The sequence below is a fragment of the Tenrec ecaudatus genome, chromosome 14 (assembly GCF_050624435.1).
Source record: "Tenrec ecaudatus isolate mTenEca1 chromosome 14, mTenEca1.hap1, whole genome shotgun sequence".
Classification (NCBI taxonomy): domain Eukaryota; kingdom Metazoa; phylum Chordata; class Mammalia; order Afrosoricida; family Tenrecidae; genus Tenrec; species Tenrec ecaudatus.
The window spans coordinates 74,702,809-74,724,560 of NC_134543.1; the positions used below are offsets into that span (position 1 = coordinate 74,702,809).

At 37.9% G+C, this 21,752-nt stretch overlaps 1 protein-coding gene across 1 annotated transcript in view; it reads left to right on the forward strand.

Annotated features, from left to right (window-relative positions):
• Nucleotides 1-21,752, forward strand: part of STRN3 (striatin 3) — an 86,962-nt gene that overhangs the window by 14,164 nt on the left and 51,046 nt on the right. The window contains exons 2-4 of the mRNA XM_075532067.1: nt 13,671-13,774; nt 14,177-14,250; nt 17,758-17,839. Coding sequence (XP_075388182.1) covers nt 13,671-13,774; nt 14,177-14,250; nt 17,758-17,839 — 260 coding nt within the window. The remainder of the gene's footprint in view (nt 1-13,670; nt 13,775-14,176; nt 14,251-17,757; nt 17,840-21,752) is intronic.

Here is a 21,752-nt window from a genome sequence, read left to right on the forward strand (position 1 = left end):
AGTTACTTATACCAGTGATATTTATTTTTCATAAAGATTTAATTTATAGTCTAGTATTTTTTCATTTCAGCCTGAAGGACTCTAGTAGAGCAAATTAGCAACATAATCTCTCCATTTTTATCTTGGAATTTCTTATTGTTAACGTTATCCCCAAAAAGAAATTGTTGAGATTATACACAGCAAAGCATAAACCAATTCAACTGTTTCTGTATAATTCAGTAATATTAATTAGAGTTGGGTAACTGCTCTCTTACCTTCCTTTTCCAAATTGTTCTTTCCCAATTAATAGAAACACACTTCCCGTAATAGTCTCCTTTCTAATCTTTTGTGGCACTCTTGTAAATTTGATTCCATAGATCTTAAAAGAGCATAATCCCTGACAGACATTCCTTTATTGCTGAATTTTTATTGTTTGGCTTAAGAAATGCTGGTGATGCTGGCCAGGTGACAGTGATTAGTTGATTGTTAGAATGCTAACTGCAAAGTTGGCAGCTCAAACTTATCATGGGAAAAAGATCAAACTGCACCTATGAGGAGTTACAGCCAAAACCAATATATCTATATATAGCTATATCTTCAGAAACTACAGCGTTGCATTGAGTTGAAATCAACACAATGGCAGTGGATTGAGTATGATTTTGGTTTTTATTGTTTGGTTTAAAGACAACTTCTGGGAATATCTTTGGAAGGTTTAATGATTATCTAAGGGCAATAACGCTCAGTAATTTCAGTAAGTCTGGGTTCAATGTGAAATTGAAGTTCTGGTCTACATTTCCCACCTTTTGATCAAGATTTTGCTTCTAGCATCTTTGCTCACAACCTTTACTGATGGTAGCTGACCACCATCGAGTTCTTTGGGTTTATTCCTCATTTTCAGAAAGATAGTTTTGCTGCATAGGATTTTGGAATATGTCACTTACTACAGGTGTTAGTTTACTAATGAAATCAGCTGTCTTAGGAGAACCTTTGTAATGAGTCACTTATCTCTAGATGCTTTTAAGATTCTCATTTTTTGATTGGCTATTATAATTTGATTACAGATGGATTATAGATGGATCACATAGTGTGGATCCCTCTGAATTTATCCTGCTTAGAAGTTGTTGAGCACCTTGGATGTATAGAGAAGTTCTTAACCATTATTTTTTTTAGATCTTTTTGAATCTCTTCTTCTAGGATTCCTGTCATGTTAACCCCATGTAATATTGTTCCAAATCCTTTAAGACTTGTAGTTTTTCTTTGTTTTTTTGTTTCTCAAGACTGACTAATCTCTAATAACCTTTTTTTTTGTTCTTCCTTCTGCCTGTTCATATCAACTGTTGAACCTCTCTAGTAGATACTTTCTTTAATTATTTTACTTTTCAGCTCCAGAATTTTTATTTGGTCCTTTTCTTTAATCTTCAAAATTTTAAATTATTTTTAATTTTGACATTGTCCATTGGGTGTGGCATTTTTATTTCCTTTCATTCTTTGACCATGTTTAAAATATCTGATTTAAGACTAATTGGGTAATTTAAACCATTGGATTTCCTCAGGCAGTTTTTGAGGACTGCTTTTTAACCCTCTCTGTATATAGACCATATTTTCTTGTGTTTTTTTTATGCCTCATAATACTTTGTTGAATTCTGGATATTCAGAATTATGTGACAACTCTGGAAATTAGATTACCCGCCGACCCCCTTCCTAGAAATATTTGTTGTTGCTTTTCATTGTTTAGTGACTTTTTGAACTAATTTTGTACAGTCTGGATTTTTTTGTTGTTTGTGGTCACCGAGTTGCCTGCTCAATTAGCTTAGTGATTTAAGCAAATGATTAGGGAAAAATATTCTTCGTATGCTTGGAACCTGTGTGTCTCCTAGTCTTTACTAAAGGCCTTTGTAGTGTTAACAACTCAGCTTTAGCTTTTTACTTTGTGCTCATGCAAAGCCATTAAGGTTAGTGAAAGGCGAGAGCTTAACCTCACACGGTTTTCCTAAGCATGTGTACAGCCCGGACCTTGAGCAGGGCCTTAAAGATTCCTAGTAATATATTGAGCCTTTTCAAAGCTCCCCTGGACCATCACATTTTCAGCTTTTGGTCTTTAGTTTGCCCTGATGTTAGTCTCAGGCAGCCATGATGTTTAGCAGTTGCTTTTTCAACCAGGACATCCTGAGAAAAGGCTATTCACATTGGATGCCGGTATGATTCTAATGGAGCTCTTCAGTGAAACTCCATACATGTCAAATAGTGAAAATTCTCCTGGAATGGGTCTTTGAAGGAGCTCCAACACAACTTGACTTGCTTCAGTGACAGGCAAGCCACTGATTTCCACAGTGATTGTAGACTATTGGTTTTCAGGGTTACTAAGGGGATGATGGGAATATGACAAGTTTAGATGCTCTGTTCTTAGCCATATTTATTGAATAAGTACTTCCCAGATTGCCTCACATATTTTGCAGAGGAAAAGTTGAACTGACAATTTTTGCCAGTGTTCTTAATTGATTTTGGTGGAGGAGAGTATTTCTGAGGTCTACACTTGGCAAATGTTGCTGATAATACCGTCTCTGTATTGTCTTAAAGCAAAGATGAAGCGTATATCGCACTTAGAAGGAGTTCTTAATGTTCAGAGGAATCAGGGAGACTTGGAGATTGGGTACTTAGGGTTAATCAATCCTAGTCTACAGTTTAAGCTCATTTCTACCTGCTGAGAGTTTGGAGCTCTGCTGCTGGAGATGAGTGGCTTTTTGTGTTTCAAGGAAATAAATTGGCTCTTATATTTAAATTTTAGGTGGTGATTACTCATTCTCAGCCTTTTGTTACAAAGGGTCAATTGCTATTAGCAACAACCACTCAGCTTCATTCTCCTAATTACCGTTTGCTTCGTATTTCTAGAATGCCTGATGTAGTGCACTTTCTAGTGCAGTAGCTGTAAGTAGCAGACCAACCCCTGCCCCACCTTGCCTGTTTTTGTTCAAACACATTTTTAAGTGTTTTAAAACTCAGAATAACAAAGAATGTGCCAAGGTGCAAAGGCCAAGTTAGTTATTATTGGGCTCTTTATAGAAAATGTTTGCCAACCTCTGTTTTCCCTTCCACTGGAAAACTCCGCAGTTTACCACCAGTGAAAGTTCTTAGCAGTTGTGATAGGGGCTTTTGTTGAGCTCTCATTGCCTGCTGAGTGATCAGGGGGATCTAAAATTCCATGTTAGAATTAGTTTTCTTGGACCACGACTGTCATAAATTGTGGCTGCTTGGGTTTCCAGGAAGCTGGCTGTGAGGCCACTCTTGGTATTCAGGAGGCTTGGGCTGCTTTGGAAAGAATTCTGTGGAAGGGAAGGGAAGGAAGCAGAATGGGTAAGCCTTTAGAATGGCCATCTCTAGACTGCAGTTGACCCCACGGTGCATTTTGCTGCTCGGAGGCAGACTTGCAGAGTTATCCTTTGTTGGGGCAAGGGACTAGACCAGTGGTTCTCAACCGTTCTGATGCCATGACCCTTAAATACAGTTCCTCATGGTTTAGAGACTCCTAACCATAAAATTGTTTTTGTTGCCACTTCATAACTCTAATTTTGGTACTGTTATGACCCACAGGTTGAGAACTGCTGGACTTAGACCCTCTGTCCCTGTTTTGATCAGTCATTGAATGAGAACAACTTGGAAAGACAACTGTTTTAGGCTGAGGCAATTCCTGAAGGAGACTGACAGCTGAGGGCTATTTACCATGAGCACTCTCAGAAGCTTTTTTTATGTTTTTACTTAGAAGCTTATTATCTGATATAAGATGGTCAGTTGTTCCTAAGGGATTTTTGAAAAGCTGAGCTGGTTTGGTTTCGATGTTTGTGTCTCAATTATGAATTAACCATTTTAGAACTAGAAATGTCATTGTAGAGTTTTGAAATGTTAATTATAGGTTGGAATGTATAGCTAATAGATCTTTAAAAGGCATCTGATTCAGCCCTCTAATTTGACAAATGAGGAAACTGAAGAGAGGGTTATAAAGATGGTGGTATCAAGTAAGGGTTAGAATGTAGGTTTTCAGAGCCCCAGGCTAGTGTTTATTTATACTGCTCTCCTTCACTTACTGTATCGCTTAAAATAATTGCTGTGTAGGGAGTTTTAGGGTTCTGAAATAGAGTAAGATGTTTCATTTTAAAATCTAGATGATTATTTTAAAGGCATCTTGTTGCTCAAGAAATTTTGGAAGTAGTGTTAGGTAGACAGTATGTAGATGTGATAAAACTGCATGGATTGCACACCTGATCACCCCTAGTTACAGAAGGGTGAAGGAGACTCCATATTTACACCAGTCGAAGGCCAAAAGCCACAATACAGCTGTCAGACTTGGGGTCGACTCTCCATATTCTGATACCCTCTGACACCAACTATTCCCATGACAATACTCTTCGATAATCCATTACAGTGGGTACATAGAACTCACAGGCAACACTAAGAAATATGGGGGTGGGGGGCGGGGTTATTAGAGAAATTAACAAAGCCAGGATCAGAAACATTAAGGATAACAGCCCTTGGTCTTCAGTAGCACTTCTCCTCATCCAGCAGCCAGCTCTCTCTTTGGTCTTCAGCTTCTCACTCGGTCCCTTGCCTCTTTGGCCGGGAAGCCCTCCATTTGCTCTACCTCACAGACGTCTCCTAGTTTGGGTGCAGCTTCACTGCTCTGTGTCATGGTCTCCTTGCCTCGGATCTTGGTGTGGCCTTGCCATTTCAGGCAACGAAGGATCTCAAATATGGTCTGCCACTGGCTATTTTTCCTTGATGGTCCTGGGAATTCTCTTTGATTTTGAGGTGGCTCTTTTATACAATCCCCTCATTCAGTGTTTCCCACCCTATTTCCTTAGTGTGGCCCACAGAGACATGGATAGAAGAACCATATTAAGAAACTTCACTTTACAAAATGCTTCAATAGTAATAATGCAGTTATCTTGTAGATTATTTCATTTCCATGCTGGAATTATTTTGGACAGATGAATTTGATTTATTTTTAAACTTACTGAAAGATGATTCCACAGTTAGCTTGTAAACTTCCTGATGATTGTGGGTTGTCAGAAAATGGAAACTCCACTATTAATATGATGGAAGAATTACCTAATGAACAGGATTTTCAAATAGTCTGAAGTGTTCCAAGATCTTAACATTTTAGCATTTTAGTTGCAAGGATAGATCATTTAAATCGCTTTCTACATCTGAATCACCATTTGAATACTGCCACTCAACTGTGGGGCCAACATTTGCATTTGTATTGTGGTAAAATATATGTAACAAAATATACTCCATTTCAACAATTTTACATGTACAATTCAGTAATATTGGTTACATTTAAGTTGTATAATACTTATTATTTTTCCAAATTATTTCACCACCATTAACATAAACTCACTTCTCCATAGGCAAAAACTTTCTTTTACCCTTTATAACTGTTAGCCTTTGATTTCTGTATGCTTGTTATTATAAATGGGATGATACAGTATTTGTCCATTTGTGATTGACTTAGTTCTTCCATGTTCAATGTATATCAGGACTTCATTTTTCTCTGGGTAAGTAGTGTGCACATAACTACCTTTTGTATATACATTAATCTGTTGATGGATATTTCTGTTATTTCCACCTTTTGGTAATTAAGAAAAGTGCTATAGTGAACAGTGGTGTATGGGTTTCTATTTGCATTCCTTGCTTTTACTACTTCTTGGGATATTCTTAGGATTGAGATTGCTGGGTTTTACAGTCCTTCCATGCTATTAAAAAATAAATTTATTGTGGGCTCGTACAACTCTTATCACCATTCATACATACATTCATTGTGTCAAGCACGTTTGTATTTTTGGTGCCACCATCTTCAAAACATTTTCTTTTTACTTGAGCCCTTGGTATCAGCTTCTCATATTTTCCCCTCTCTCCCTCATGAACCTTTGATAATTTATAAATTTTATTTATTTTTTTTCATGCCTTACACTGACCAGTGTCTCCCTTCACCCACTTTTCTGTTGTCCATCCCCCTGGGAGGGGCTTATAATAGATCATCCAAGCTAACTTTTAAAAAAATTCACACACATTTTGTTTCAGGTCCTTGATTGAAAATCTTCACTATAAAACAGTGCATAATTCACTTCCTTCTTTTAAAGTTTAATCATTTTATTAGGGGCTCTTACAGTTCTTATAACTATCAGTACATCAGTTGTATCAAGCACATTTGTACTTACGTTGCTATCATTTCCAAAACATTTTCTTTCTACTTAAGATCAGCTCCTCTTTCCCCCCTCCCTCACCCACCCCCACCCCCACCCTCGTGAACCCTTGATAATTTATAAATTTTTATTTTCATATTTTATACCATCTGCTGTTTCCCTTTACCCACTTTTCTGTTCACCGGGGTGGTGGGGGTAGTTATAAGTCCTTCATTGTGATTGTTTCCCCCTTTCTCCCCTGCCTTCTCCTTACCATCGAGGTATAGCTACTCATTGGTCCTGTGGGGTTTATCTCTCCTGGATTCCTTGTGTCCAGAGCTTTTACCTGTACCAGTGGACATGCTCTGGTATAGTTGTATTATTAAGGTAGAACTGAGGTCATGATCATGGGCGGGAGGAAACATTAAAGAACTAGAGGAATGTTGTGTGTTTCCTTGGTGCTATGCTGCACCCTGGGCAGTCTCATTCCTTCTTTGTGACCCTTCTGTGAGGGGGTGTCCATTTGTCCTCCGGTGGGCTTTGTGTCTCCATTCTGAACCCCCTTGTTTGCATCCATTGGATTGTTTGTTTGGGGTCTTCTGGTAGCTGATACCTGATCCCATCAGCATATCATGGTCACACAGGCTGGCGTGCTGCTTCCATGTGGGTTTGTTGCTTCCCTGCCAGATGGCCGATTGACACTCTCTTGATAGCCGGGCACCATCAGTTTCCTTCACCAAATTAGCTGATTTTGTACCCATTTTGTCTTCAGTGTTGTGTTCAGAAGGTGAATATCACAGAATGCCAGGTTATTAGAACAAAGTGTGGAAGGAGGACTTGAGTAGAGGCACAGTGTCTGTCTGCTATCTTAATATTTAACTAATGCCACAACCCTTTAATACAGTTCCTCGTGTTGTGGTGACCCCCTCAACCATAAAATTATTTTTGTTGCTACTTTATAACTAATTTTGTTAGTGTTATGAATCTGGGGACCCCTATGCAAGGGTTGTGACCCACAGATTGAGAACTGCTGACTTAAACCCTATGAAAGACCTATATCCAAATGTCTTTTTCCTCTTAGTTATTTCCTTTTACTCTCCTCATGTCCCACTATCATGTTTGACCTTCATTTGGCTCTCTGCACTTCATTGAACCCCACCAGGCATTCTACGCCCTCCTCGCCATCGATTTTAGATATCTTGTTCCCTGTCTCCTGGGTTCGTTGGCTCTCACCTCCCATTTTCCCCACCTCCTCCTCTCCTCTCACCCCCTGGAACTGTCAGTCCGTTGTGTTCTCCTTGGGATTGTTTATCCTGCCTATTTTATGTAGATAGACATGGAAGCAAACAAACAAACAGAAATAGCCTAACAATAGTTCCAGGTCTGTCTGCTGACCATTATGAATGTTTTCCCATCTGGTGTGATGCCATGCCAAGCCCCGCCCTGAGTCCGAAGTCTATTTTCAGAATTCCTCAGCGACTTTTTGCTTTGCCCCACTTGTTGCTCTGTTGCTCCCTTCATGTTACCCTTGGTGTGTGGTCGTGGTGGTGGTGGGGCGTCAGACCGGGCACAGTTCCCACACTGTCTTGTCTTGTGGTGAGGCCAACCTCGTGGTCCTCTCTGTGCATTAGCTGCTCAGCGGGAATGTCAACCTCGAAGCTTGGTGCGTCAGGATGCTGTCCACTCTTTCTTTCTGTTAATTTATTCCTGTGTAGTCTTGGCAGACCTGCTCTTCTCCCTGGGCTGTATCTTCAGTGATGTCCTCTGTATTCATTCTTCTGAGGAAGGGGTTGATGTAGCTGGGTCAGGATCCAGCCCACAGACCTCTCCATTCACTGCTTCATGCTGGTATGTTGCCCTCAAAGCATAGTACACCAGGTTGAGGTGTGGTCCCTCCATCCCTTTCCTATAGAGACATAAACAATACCCTCCCCGTGGTGGATTAGTGCCTTGTTACCCCCAATGCCTTCATTTCCCCACACCCTCCCGCCCCTCCTTTTCTCTTCTTTATGTTGGTATGCTGTGAGCATCATTGGTGGTTCTCCTTTTTCTATTTGCCCTTTCCTACCCTTTCTGAATTTTGTCCTTGATTAAATGTTGCCCTTTAGCTCTCAGATGGTTGATATTTGAAGGTGTGCACACCTCCCTGATGGCACAATGGTTACAAGTTGGCTAACCCTACTGTTAGCAGGGTGAAGCCACTAGCCACTCTGAGAAAGAAAGATGAGGCTTCTCTCTTATCTTGGAAATCCCCAGGGCAGATTACCATGATTTACAGGTCCCTATGAATCGATTGGATGGTAGGGATTATATGTACATCCCTTGAAATTTGTATCGTCTCCCTAAACACACCCCCACCCCCACCCCAGGGAGAAGAACAACAGAAATCGTGGGGGAAGGAAGGCAGTGGTTGGTGTAAAATACGAAATAATTTTTATTTTATCAAGGGGGTCACGAGATGGGAAAGTAGGGTGGAAAAGAGGAACTGATACCAAGGGCTTAAACAGAAAGTAAATATTTAGAAAATAATGATGGCAACATATGTACAAATATGCTTTATACAATTGAAGTATGAATTGTTACAAGAGCAGTAAACCAAAAAAAAGCTGAGAGTCCCCAATAAAATGATGTTTTAATTAACAAAAATGTTAAAGACAATAGATTTCCCTTTTCACCCCCAAATTTTTGAAGTCCTGTTAGTACTTTAAGCTAATTGTCAAGTAAAATGGTATTGACATTTTAAAGGAGGGTGGTGGTATTTTTTGATAATTTAAAAATTGTATTTTAGGCTCTTTAATAGGATGATGCTGTCTTGTACGATACAGTTTAGTCTCTGAATCCATTTGATAGAAGTGGGTTTGGGTTTTTTAAAATAGACATTTTATTTGCTTCTGCAAATTGGCAATTTTGTCAGCAGTATTTTGGCAGTGTTTCTTCCCTGGCATTCTTTCCCATGTGAAATATTAAAATAATAATTCTGTGAAAAGTTTTATAAGCCACTGGAAACAAAAATTAAATTTTTAACCAATCTTAAATAGCCAGAAAAGACACTATTAGGGGGGAGCTGTTCATGTTACTAGATGAAATACAAAGACTAAACTCCTTATTAGCTAGGTTTTGAGTACTGATATAATAAGATTTTGAGTATTCTCTAGTTTCCATAAAATAACAATGGGTCAGGGTTTCAACTTATTATTTATATATATTTCTTAAAATTATACAACAGAACCTTGTCAACCCTCAAGTTAAATGCTTGGCATTCACAAGGTTATTTCAGTTGACCACTAAGGGAAGAGAGTATTAACATTTGTTGAAAACCAACCATTTTAGTGAATTGTGTTTTGAGATTATAATTAATTGCTGTAAGCTGAGTTTCTCATTTGCTTTCTAATCTAGTTATTTAATAGTATCTTTTAAAATTCTTTTTTTTAAAAATTCTTTACACATTAAAATTTTTGATACTTAATGATGGTGTAGTTTCTAAACATTTCTTAAATCATTAAGTTAAAAAGTGCTCACCTGCTTTTATTGTTTGTATTTAAAATATTTTTAAATACAGAAGCTCTTTAATAAAATGAAAAATTTTTGAAGTGCGTACAGGCATTCCCTGGGTTGTGAATATTTATATTATTTAAGGACAACTCCTCCCTCTTTCATATTATGTAAAAGTGCCTTCACCTTGAAATGATGGAACCATCCAAACTTGCCACAGATTTAACACATTCACTTTCTCACTTGTGCACATGTAGGTTTTAAATAATTGAAAAGGCTGCAAGGTGCAGGGCTTTTCTTGGACCAAACGAAACCAACCCATTGCTGTCCAGTCGATTCTGACTCAGTGACCCTGTAGGATACCGTAAAATTGCCCAGTAGAGTTTCTTTTTAGGGCTGTAATTTTTTTGGAAGCCAAGTGCCTGCCACCTTCTTTCTCCTGCTGAGCACTTGGTGGTTTTGAACTGCTTGCCTTTTGGTTAGCTGCTAGTTTGAAAACCGTATGAACCTATTTCAACTTACCTACATTCTTAAAGGATACAAAACCTAATATCATTCATAACCTGGGTGCTGCCAGTAGTTTCTTTGTTGTAGGACAAATTTATTAGAAACATTGGAAACTACTGTAATTGCAAGATCACCTTTCAGGTTGATACCAGTGGAGTCAATGTTGAACGTTTTGTAATGGCGACCTCTAGTGGCTGTTAAAAAGTTGTCCGCTACCAAAAATTAACATACGTAGTCTCATGGGATAAATCATGTGCTGATTGTTTAGTATGCTTAGGTGATATAAAAAATATGGTCCCAAGTAAATGCCTTTACCAGTATGCAAAAGGAGAACAGTTGCAAAAATTGGGAATATGTATTTCTTAACCTGTATTAATCTACTGAAATTGCACATGGAAATTGTTCATAAAAGTTGCCATCTTTTTTAGTATTAAGGTGGCGGAAGGACCTTGGACCTCTACTCAAGCACTCCCTCACTGTATGAATACTTTCTTTTACTAAATTGGCACTCTACGCTGCTCACCCTCCCGACACAACTGCTGAAGCCAAAGCGGGTGAACAAGTAAATGTGGTGAAGAAAGCTGATGGTGCCCGGCTATCAAAAGAGATAGTGTCTGGGGTCTTAAAGGCTTGAAGATAAACAAGTGGCCATCTAGTTAAGAAGCAACAAAGCCCACATGGAAGAACACATCAGCCTGTGTGGTCACGTGGTCCCGAAGGGATCAGTTATCAGGCATCAAAGAACAAAAAATCATACCATTGACTGCACACCTCCATGATACGATCGCCGAAGACAGACGGGTGCATAAGCAAATGTGGCGAAGAAAGCTGATGGTGCCCGGCTATCGAAAGAGATAGTGTCTGGGGTCTTTAAGGCTTGAAGGTGAACAAGCAGCCATCTAGCTCAGAAGCAATAAAGCCCACATGAAAGAAGCACACCAGCCTGTGCGATCACGAGGTGCCAAAGGGACCAGGTATAAGGCATCATGCAAAAAAAAAATTCACACCATAGTGAATGAAGGGGGAAGTGCAGAGTGGAGACTCAAAGCCCATTTGTCGGCCACTGGAGATCCCCTCATAGAGGGGTTGAAGAGAGGAGATGGGTCAGTCAGGGTACGGTGTAGTACCGATGAAGAACACAGCTTTCCCCCAGATCCTGGATGCTTCCTCCCGCCAACTACCATGATCTGAATTCTACCTTGCAGGACTGGATAGGACAGAGGCTGTACACTGGTGCATATGGGAGCTGGAGGCACAGGGAATCCAGGGTGGATGATACCTTCAGGACCAGGGGTGTGAGGAGCCATGCTGGGAGAGTGGAGGGTGAGTGGGTTGGAAAGGGGGAACTGATTACAAGGATCCACATGTGACCTCCTCCCTGGGAGATGGACAGCAGAGAAGGGGGGAAGGGAGACTCCGGATAGGGCAAGATATGACAAAAGAACAGTCTATAAATTATCAAGGGCTCTTGAGGGAGGGGGGAGCGGGGAGGGAGGGAAAAAAAAGAGGACTTGATGCAAAGGGCTTAAGTGGAGAGCAAATGCTTTGAAAATGATTAGGGCAAAGAATGTATGGATGTGCTTTATACAATTGATGTATGTATATGTATGGGTTGTGATAAGAGTTGTATGAGCCCCTAATAAAATGTAAAAAAAAAAGCCAAAGACACAAAGTTCACTATAAATTTTAAAAAAAAGTTGCCACCTTTGTGTGAGCCAAAATAGCTCAGCTGGGAAGGCGTTAGACTGAAAAATTGCCACCTTTATAAAATGTAGTGGTAGATTCCAAGTTAATGATCTCTTTGCTGTGTATATTTTTTATATACAATAATGGAAAACATTAAAATTGAGTTGGGTAAATAAAAGTGAAATTTTGTGATGCTTTATAAAGTTCTTCATTGAAATAATCACATTGATGAATCTTTCCTCTTTAAGGACCTTCACAATAACAATATTCTCCTAGATAAAAATATTTTTTTAGATAAAAAATGTTTTTTCATGTCTTTTTTTTAACATTTTATTAGGGGCTGGGGTTCTTACTGCTCTAAAACATTCTATACATCACTATATCAAGCATATTTGTATATATGTTGCCATCATCATTTCCAAAACATTTTCTGCTTGAACCCTTGGTATAAGCTCCTCCTCTTTCCTTCTCCCCCTCCCTTCCCACCCTTATGAATCCTTGATCAATTATATATTGTTATCATTGTTTTGTATCTTACACCATCTGTTGTTGCTCTTCATATATAAAATTTTTAATAGCAGAACCCCAAACCAAACTTACTGCCATGATGACCCATAGCCACCCTACAGGACCGGGTAGAACTCCCCAAGTGAGTTTCCGAGGCTGTAATTTTCTACTGGAGTAGAAAGCCCGGTCTTTCTAGAGAACCTTCAAGTGGTTGGTGATTTCAAACTCCTGATCTTGCAGTTAGCAGCCCAACTCTGAACCCTCTAGGCCACCAGGGCACCTCTAAAATTCTTAATAGTGAATTTCAAAATTCACTATTGTGAATTCATTATTTAGAGAAAATGTGCATAAAACAAGTTTTCATTTAACTAGTTAAATGGAGAACCATGAAACTACCCCTGGAGTGATCCAGAACCTTAAAAACAACCCCAACCAACCCTTACCGGTCATCACTGTGTCTTTTTCCCATAGAAGTGACAGTTCACTTGAATTTTCTTGGTAATCATTTATTTGCATTCTCTTTTATAAATTGCCATTCGTAAGTTTGTATTGTTTAAGTTCATAGTTTAACCATATAGTCAACTTTATTTAGAGTGAATCATATAGAATATTGTCTTCCTTTTTTCCTCTCTCTTATAGTTGACCTTTGATCAGCACAAGGATTAAGGGAGTTGAGCTATCCCACAGTCGAAAATTGGTGTGTAGTTGACTTGTGAACAAACAACACAGGTTTAAACTGCAGACACTCATACTTTTTTTCCTGGTATTCATGAACTGAGCTTAGCTCAGGTGATGCTACTTAAAATGCCCATGTGAAACTATTCCTGTCTGCAAATGAACAGTTCTTCTCACCAGTTTGGTGAGATAGTAGGTTAGGGAGCTGGCAATTTTGCAGAAACAAACTGCCCACGAGTAAATGACCAGTGTCACATGGCATTTTAAGCAGTTACTGGCAACACCTGAGTTCAGTGCAGTGACACTCAGAATGTTTTTGAGGTTATCTTAGTAGAGTTCTTTTGGGGAAAAAAAAATCTGCTTGTGAACATAACGCTAATTTTCAGTTCTTTTGTAGTTTGTGTTTGGAATTAGGTACAAATCCTATTCATAACAACTTCCTTTTGTGACCATGTAAATATTAAATATTAACATTAGTGATCTTAAGGTAAATATAACTATAATTAGGTTTTTTCATGTATAGTTCAGTGGAATTGATTAGAATCATCGCACTGTGTAAATAAAACAGGAAAATTTACTGTTTTTTCATCCTATTACTAGTTATTGCTAAGGAAAACTTAAAAAGAAATGCACCTTTTATATTTTTAGGCTCGGATAGCATTTTTGCAAGGAGAAAGAAAAGGCCAAGAAAACTTGAAGAAGGATTTAGTAAGAAGAATAAAAATGTTAGAATATGCATTAAAGCAAGAAAGGTAGGTGTACTTCATTTTCTTATATAAATAAAGCAGACTAATATTGTTCTCACTTGCACAATGTGCTTTAAAAAATATAAAGCTCTGCTGAAGGTGTTTGGTTTGATTCTTAAATGGGAAAAGAGAAACAAAAAAGCCCAGGTAAATTAAAGTCCTTAAGTTAAAATGTTTTGTTATATGATGTGAAATGTTCTAAACCAATATCCCACCCCTTCCCTGAAGATTACTTTTTTGTCACTTATGTTTTTTCTCTTTATACTAGTGTATTTTTTCCTTCAACCTCTTTTGCATATAAAGTTTAAAATATAAATATTCACGTCGTGCTTTGTTATCAGAAGATACAATAACAGACAATGAACTACAGAAAGCAATAAAAATAACATTTTTTAATTAAAATTTCAGGGCAAAATATCACAAATTAAAATATGGCACAGAACTGAACCAAGGAGATTTGAAAATGCCAACCTTTGAATCAGGTAAACTAGATTATTCGCTATTCTCTACCCAGTTTAATGCTCATTTTCATGTAGCAACCATGTTGCTTTACCTTCCATTTGGTTTTAATGGTATTTTTTAGAGGATGATTAATTATATTGTCTAGATTTTTTTGGTGGGTGGGAAATAGTATGTAATACTATTTAGAATTGTAGAAAAACATTAAATAAAAATCAGTAAGTAGTTTGTTCCACATCCCAACCCTGACATTACTTGTCCTGTTGTGTTTTTTTCTACCCTGAAATCTCTTTATTGCTGGGGTGTCATTTTTTATAGTAATCAGAGGTAGAAGGCAATAAAGTAACTTTTTATACCTGTAGGTGATTTCTTGATCCATCCTTCATTATTTGAATTAATAAGTCTTTCTTATCAGGAGAAACTTAACACTTAACGAGTTAAGCACTTAAAACATAAAGGGTGTTAGTGATTTGCACTATACAGAATTTGGCAGTATTATGTCTTAGTAATATTTAAAATTCATGTATATATGCTTTGGACAGTGCATTCAGATCGAAGCTTATGCTCTTCTTGGATATTGGTTTGTAAGGCAAGAAAAAGTGTGTTTTCTTATTTACCTGAAAGTTACAAATCGACAATTGTTGGTAATTTTAGGTCTTCTCCAATTCTAGTTTCATAGCAGAATCTCTTGTGTCATTTGGTTGTCATCAGCTATAAAATCTAGAGACCAAAATGGGAGTAGCATGATTTCTCTTTGATTTGACTTTTCAATGACTCTTTGATACTAGGGGATATATTATGTCTCTTCCTTGGAAAAACAAAAAATGAGTATTAAAATTTCCTCAAATTAAGGAATGATACAATCCAAGTATGTTATCTGCAGAAGACACAGTAAATAACAGAATTGGTTGTGTTTGCTAATGTAGAAATACGTAGTCAGGATGTTTAATGAATAAATTCCAAAAGAGTGGGCACAAAATGGAATAAAATTATTTATACCAAGTGCATGTGCCGCTAAATATTAAATTGATTTTTTTGTATACCACTCTTCAAAATTAAATTATGAAAAGTTGCAAAACACCGGTCAGGCAGAAGTATAATGTATAGAACGTAGTATGTATTACTCTTAGTAATTCTGAAGATATGTATAGCTTAAGACCTACCATATAAAAGTAGCTGTATCAAAAGATAGAAAGAGCAATTCTGTGCCATATTAAAGAGACACATTTGATATAATTAGATACCTACCAGAATAGCTACAATGTCTTACCAAGTGTTAAAGATATAGAGCAACTTTAACACTGGTGTCGGAATTGTAAATTGTTAATAGCGGCTCTGAATGTGACCTGGCTGGAACAATTAAAGGGACATCGCATACCCCATGACTCACTCAGTCATTCCATTCCCAGAAATACATATACCAGCTCACTGTAGAACATGTATGAGTGTTCCCAGTATCTCTTCAACCTTAGAATGGGTCAATATAGTGATACATTAACATAGCATGCCATTTAGTAACCAAGATGAACAAACTACAAGTTAGCACATGTGTGTATTTGGAAACTGATGGAAATGTTTTGAATTATATCAAATGCAAAAGTCACTTTAATTTTTAGAAACCAATATAGCATTGATAACCTTTTGGGAGTGTTGAATCGTTCAAAAGAGGGCAAAGGGGAGCTTTTCAGGTAAATGTTTGCTTACTCCATCTAGTTATTGGGTACTTCGCTTGAATTTTTTAAAATTCATTTTATTGGGGGCTCTTACAGCTATTATCACAATCCATACATGCATCCATTGTGTAAAGCACATTTGTACATTTGTTGCCGTCCTCATTTTCTTTTTTCTTTTTTTTGCCGACCTCGTTTTCAAAACATTTTCTTTCTACCTGAGACCTTGCTATCAATCAGCTCCTGATTTTTTTTTCCTACCCGCCAACTCTAGTGTTTTAAAAATTGATTAAGCTAAAAAAAAAATTGACTAAGCTGTACTTTTCTGATGAACTTGAATGTTATTAGCACATTGTTTATAATAGCTAGAAATTGGGAGCTAGTTTCAATATCAGGGGACTGGTTAAATATATACTACCTATGGGCTATTAAGTTATATTTATTACCATGGATGCATAATACATAGGTGTCACAATAACGTAGGATGCAATCTGTACATTGGACCACTAAAAAAAAAACCAACAGAAATATATATGTATATACAGGCACCTTAGGTCCAACTTAGTGTATACCCAATAGTTATAATGTAAACCAACCTACATTATAGAGCTTACATTACATTAAAACTTTGAGGTACTTTTTATACAAAGATAAACAACTAATTTTAACTAATTGCTTTTAGAAATAAAATGTACCTGACTTCTAATTTATGTACAGATTCAATTTAGGAAAGAACCTTGTTCTTAATCCCAGCACTGCCTATGTTTGTGGCTGGGAAAATATGGTCGGATAAGCTTTTAAGTCCTAACAATTGTTAAGTTTTGATAAGATTTATGGCAATTTTATGTACAACAGAACTATTATTTTTAAATTTTTAATGTTTTTGAGGACACTTGTACAACTCTTTTTTAAAAAAATCACTTTATTACGGACTCTTAGAGTTCTTATCACAATCCATACATCCATCCATTGTGTCAGCACATATGTACATATGTTGCCATCATCCTTTTCAAAACATTTTCTACTTGAGCCCTTGATATCAGCTCCTCACTTTTTCCTTTCTCCCCCACCCTCCCACCCTCTTGAACCCTTGATAAATTATAAATTATTATTATTTTCATATCTTATACCGTTTTCTATCTCACCATGTTTGTATTTTATTTTATTTTTTAATCATTTTATTGGGGGCTTGTGCAACTCTTATCACAATCCCTTATTTAATGTTTTTAATGTAATAACCATTGGGAAATGATTCCATAATATAATTTGTCACAATATTTAATTTTATGTTTTACTGTAGGCATAACTGTTGAAAGTACAATTTACCCCTTATTATATGATTTATTATACAGCTTTTAATAAAATGCATACTCTTTTGTACCTGAGAAAATGTAACCTTTTACCTGTAGCAAAGCAGATCTTTCATAGTTGTAAAAATAAAAAAATGCTGTGATCAGTGCAATACAATATTCTTAAATGGTTTAACAGACTCATAATTAAATGATTCACTTATTTTTATATGTAGCTAATACAGTCAATATTGACTTTGAATAGCTTATTACACTCTAGCATAATTCTAGTAATTAAAGGGGAAAATACTTATTTCTAATAATATTTCATTCAAAGCTTGGTCCTTTTGAGTTTTCAATCCTTGACAATAATAACACTTTGTGTTTGCATTTTGTGTCTGAGATTATAGTCATTTGGACAAATATATTTTAAATGAATGTTTTCTATTCAATACATTTTTTTAATACTTTATAAAATATTTAGGTATATTTTTATGGAAACTTCTAAGAGAAGTTTGACAATATTTTCAAAAATTGAAATAATGTGTGTGAAACTTTTTAACATTTTCAGAAGAAACCAAAGACACAGAGGCTCCCACAGCACCTCAAAATAGCCAGCTAACGTGGAAGCAAGGCAGACAGCTGTTACGACAGTGAGTAATAGTGTATTTTCAATTTTCAATGTATAAAAGTGCTTATGCTTTACAATTACAGAATAATTTAATTGTAATGGAACAATGTATATATTTTTCATTTTACTTATGTATATGTATGAAATATACATAAGGAAAAAATGTTCAACAGCTTTTACATGTGCAATTAAGTAACAAAGGGTACATGCTTCACATTGTGTCATCACCCCACTATCTCTGCCCACAGTGTTCTACCATTGTTAACTCAGCCTTCTCTGCCCTTTAGGGTTACTGTTAATTTCTTTGTTTAGAAGAATCCAATACTCAAGGCAAATGTTTAATTGAGCTAATTGGTTGCTTTGTTAAAAATTACTTAAAGGAATAGTTTTTTTTTTTTTGACATTTTAAAAAATGTTTCCAGGCAATAGATCACACAATCTAAATTCATTCAGTGTCTGGTTTCCATGAGAATTTGAAGTAAAGGAAAGGTTATTTTTGGTTTGCTTAAATGTAGTGGGGAAAATGATTATATGTCAAGTACAGAAGGGACATAAAGTTGTATACACAATAAAATAACAACTATGTAAACACACTGAAAACTGCTGAGCTGTCTAGAGCACAGGTTCTCAACCTGGGGGTCGTGACCCCTGGGGGGCTGTCAAATGACTCACAGAGGTCACTGATTCATAACAGTAGCAAAATTACAGTTAAAAAAGTAACAATGAAAATTTTGTGGTGGGGAGGGTTGGAGGTACAGGGAATCCAGGGTGGATGATACCTTCAGGACCAAGGGTGTGAGGGACGATGCTGGGAGAGTGGAGGGTGAGTGGGTTGGAAAGGGGGAACTGATTACAAGGATCCACATGTGACCTCTTCCCTGGGAGAGGGACAGCAGATCAGGGGGGAAGGGAGACTCCGGATAGGGCAAGATATGACAAAATAACGATGTATAAATTACCAAGGGCATATGAGGGAGGGGGGAATGGAGAGGGAGGGGGGGGGAAAGAGGACCTGATGCAAGGGGCTTAAGTGGAGAGCAAATGCTTTGAGAATGATTGGGGCAGGGAATGTATGGATGTGCTTTATACAATTGATGTATGTATATGTATGGATTGTGGTAAGAGTTGTTTGAGTCCCTAATAAAATGTAAAAGAAGAAAAGAGAAAAAAATGATTAGGGCAAAGACTGTACAGATGTGCTTTATACAATTGATGTATGTGTATGTATGAACTGTGAAAAGAATTGTATCAGCCCCAATAAATTGTTAAAATAAAAAAAATTAATTAAAAAAAAAAAGAAAATTTTGTGGTGGGAGGGTCACCACAACTTGAGGAACTGTCCTAAAGGAACATGCCATTAGGAAGGCCGAGAATCACTGGTCTAGAGGAACATTTAACACCAAACATCAACAGTGGTAGCATTTCGGTGGCAAACGGATTCTAAAAATTACCAAATTTGTTTCAATAAACAAATTATTCTTGTTAACAGGGAATACTTTTTTCAAAATACATTTTGGCTGATGCTTGAGTAGTATAGTAGGGAGCTTTGGCCTGATTGGAAAGGGCAGCAGACAGCCTCTCACCAAAGAGCAAGCCCACCTCTGTCTCCCAGACTGAACCCAGGCAGGGCTTCAATACCTTCTGTCAGAGCCACCTTCATTCTCCTGTGGCTTCTGGCCCTGTGTTCCCCGCTACGTATCCCCACTCCCAAATCAGGAGCCCTCTCTGCAGCCACTAGGCTCCACCCACAGAGACCCTGCAGTGCACTCTTTCAAAGGGTGGTTTCTTAGTTTGGGGTCCACAGGAACTCAAATACAAAAACATTTCCCAGTGGCTGCAGGTTGCAGCCATGTCAGTTACGCAGCCTCTCTTTTGAACCCTAGGGTCTTGCACAGCTGAACCTGTCATACATTTCCCACACTGGGTAGCTGGGAGCAGGGAGCAGGAAGAAACAATTAGCCCATGTGATGTTTCCCAAAATCCCTCTGCTGCTCAGTAGATAGCACCTCAGCAACTCTGGGCTGCAGACTGAGTCTGGGGAAGGACTATATCCTTTGGCTGGACAGACCCGTCAGAAAGTAGTCACTAGTGAGGCACACCTTATTCCTGCACTTATGCAGGAGCAGTGCCTTGTTTAAATGCCTAGCAGATATGTACACACGGGCAGTTCTACCGCCCTGTGCTTTTACCACTGCAGGGACTGTATTACCTGCTTATATGTGGTTTGGAAACTAAGCAAAATAAAGATCTTGCGCCATTATCTGCTTGTGTCAACCCATCCCCAGCTAACTCCCCTTTCCCAAGAGAAAGCATATGGAAAAAAAGACGCATAAAAGCAAGTTTTAAAGGAACTTTTCTGATGTTGAGATTCTTAGCTATATTGCACGTTCTGTGGGAAATCTTGTTTGTTGTCATTTATTTGCTCTTGGTCTCTACATGAGACTTCAAAAAGTTGAGGAAAAAAATTCTATTATTCCATTATCTTTATTTTATTTCTCCACAATTTTTTGAAGCCCCATTGTAAATTATCACAGCTGTCTTAACTGGAGGCATCCTTGCTTCAGAAACCCAGCAAAATGTGGTCACATCCTTGACCGTGTTAATGCCCTAGAATTACTCTGCATCTGCAATATTCCGTGATTGGATTGTCATCTCTTATCCTTCCTCTCTCCAGTCCAGAACCCATACTATTTACCTTCATCTTTAGGCCGTGACTATTTTATTTTTCTCCGTATTTCCTCTCCCTGCTGCTGGTTTTGTGTTCCTGAGCTCCAGCTTACACCTTGTGCACCATTACTCTTTTGCTAATACCTTTCAGCTCTCTCTGCTCACTTCTTACTGCCTGTCCTGCCCTGGTCATTTTGTAGACTCCTATCTCTAGTTTATTTATGTTCTTTCTTTAATTTAAAAAACAAATGGAAGTAAATGCCATTACACAGTTTGGTGAAGGTTCCTGTCTAAACATTAAAAAAGTATCCCTTTTCCGAATCCATGGTTACCTCCCACTCCCATTGCCCACAGTTGATATTCTAAACTTTTACCATATATTGATTCATTCCTTCTTTCTCTGATTAGCATATTTCAATGAAAACATAATGCCTATCAACTTCCTAAATTTATTCATTTCTTTTTGTAAATGTGTTTAAGCTTCATATCTATTATCTTAGTTTCTTTTTTTTAGTCATTTTATTAGTGGCTCATAAAACTCTTATCACAATCCATACATACATCAATTGTGTAAAGCACATTTATACATTCATTGCCCTCATCATTTTCAAAACATCCACTCTCCACCCAAGCCCCTGGCATCAGCTCCTGATGTTTTCCCCTCCCTCTCCGCTCTCCCCTCTCTAATGAACCCTTGATAATTTATAAATTATTATTTTGTCATATCTTGCACTGTTTGATGCCTTTCTTCACCCACTTTTCTGTTGTCCGTCCCCCAGGGGGGAAATCACATGTAGATCCTTGTAATCGGTTCCCCCTTTCCAGCCCACTCTTATCTCCACCCTCCCAGTATCACCACTCACATCACTGGTCCTGAAGGGATCATCTGCCCTGGATCCCCTGTGTTTCCAGTTCCTATCTGTACCAGTGTACATCCTGTGGTCTAGCCAGACTTGTAAGGTAGAATTGGATTTATAATAGAGCGGGGAGACGAAGCATTTAGGCACTAGAGGAAAGTTGTATGTTTCATCGTTGCTACATCACACCCTGACTGGCTCATCTCCTCCCCGAGACCCTTCTGTAAGGGGATGTCCAGTGGCCTACAAAGGGGCTTTGGGTCTCCACTCCGCAACACCGCCCCCATTCACTATGATATGATTTTTTTGTTCTGATGATGCCTGATACCTGATTCCCTTCAACACCTTGTGATCGCACAGGCTGGTGTGCTTCTTCCATGTGGGTTTTGTTGCTTCTGAGCTAGATGGCCG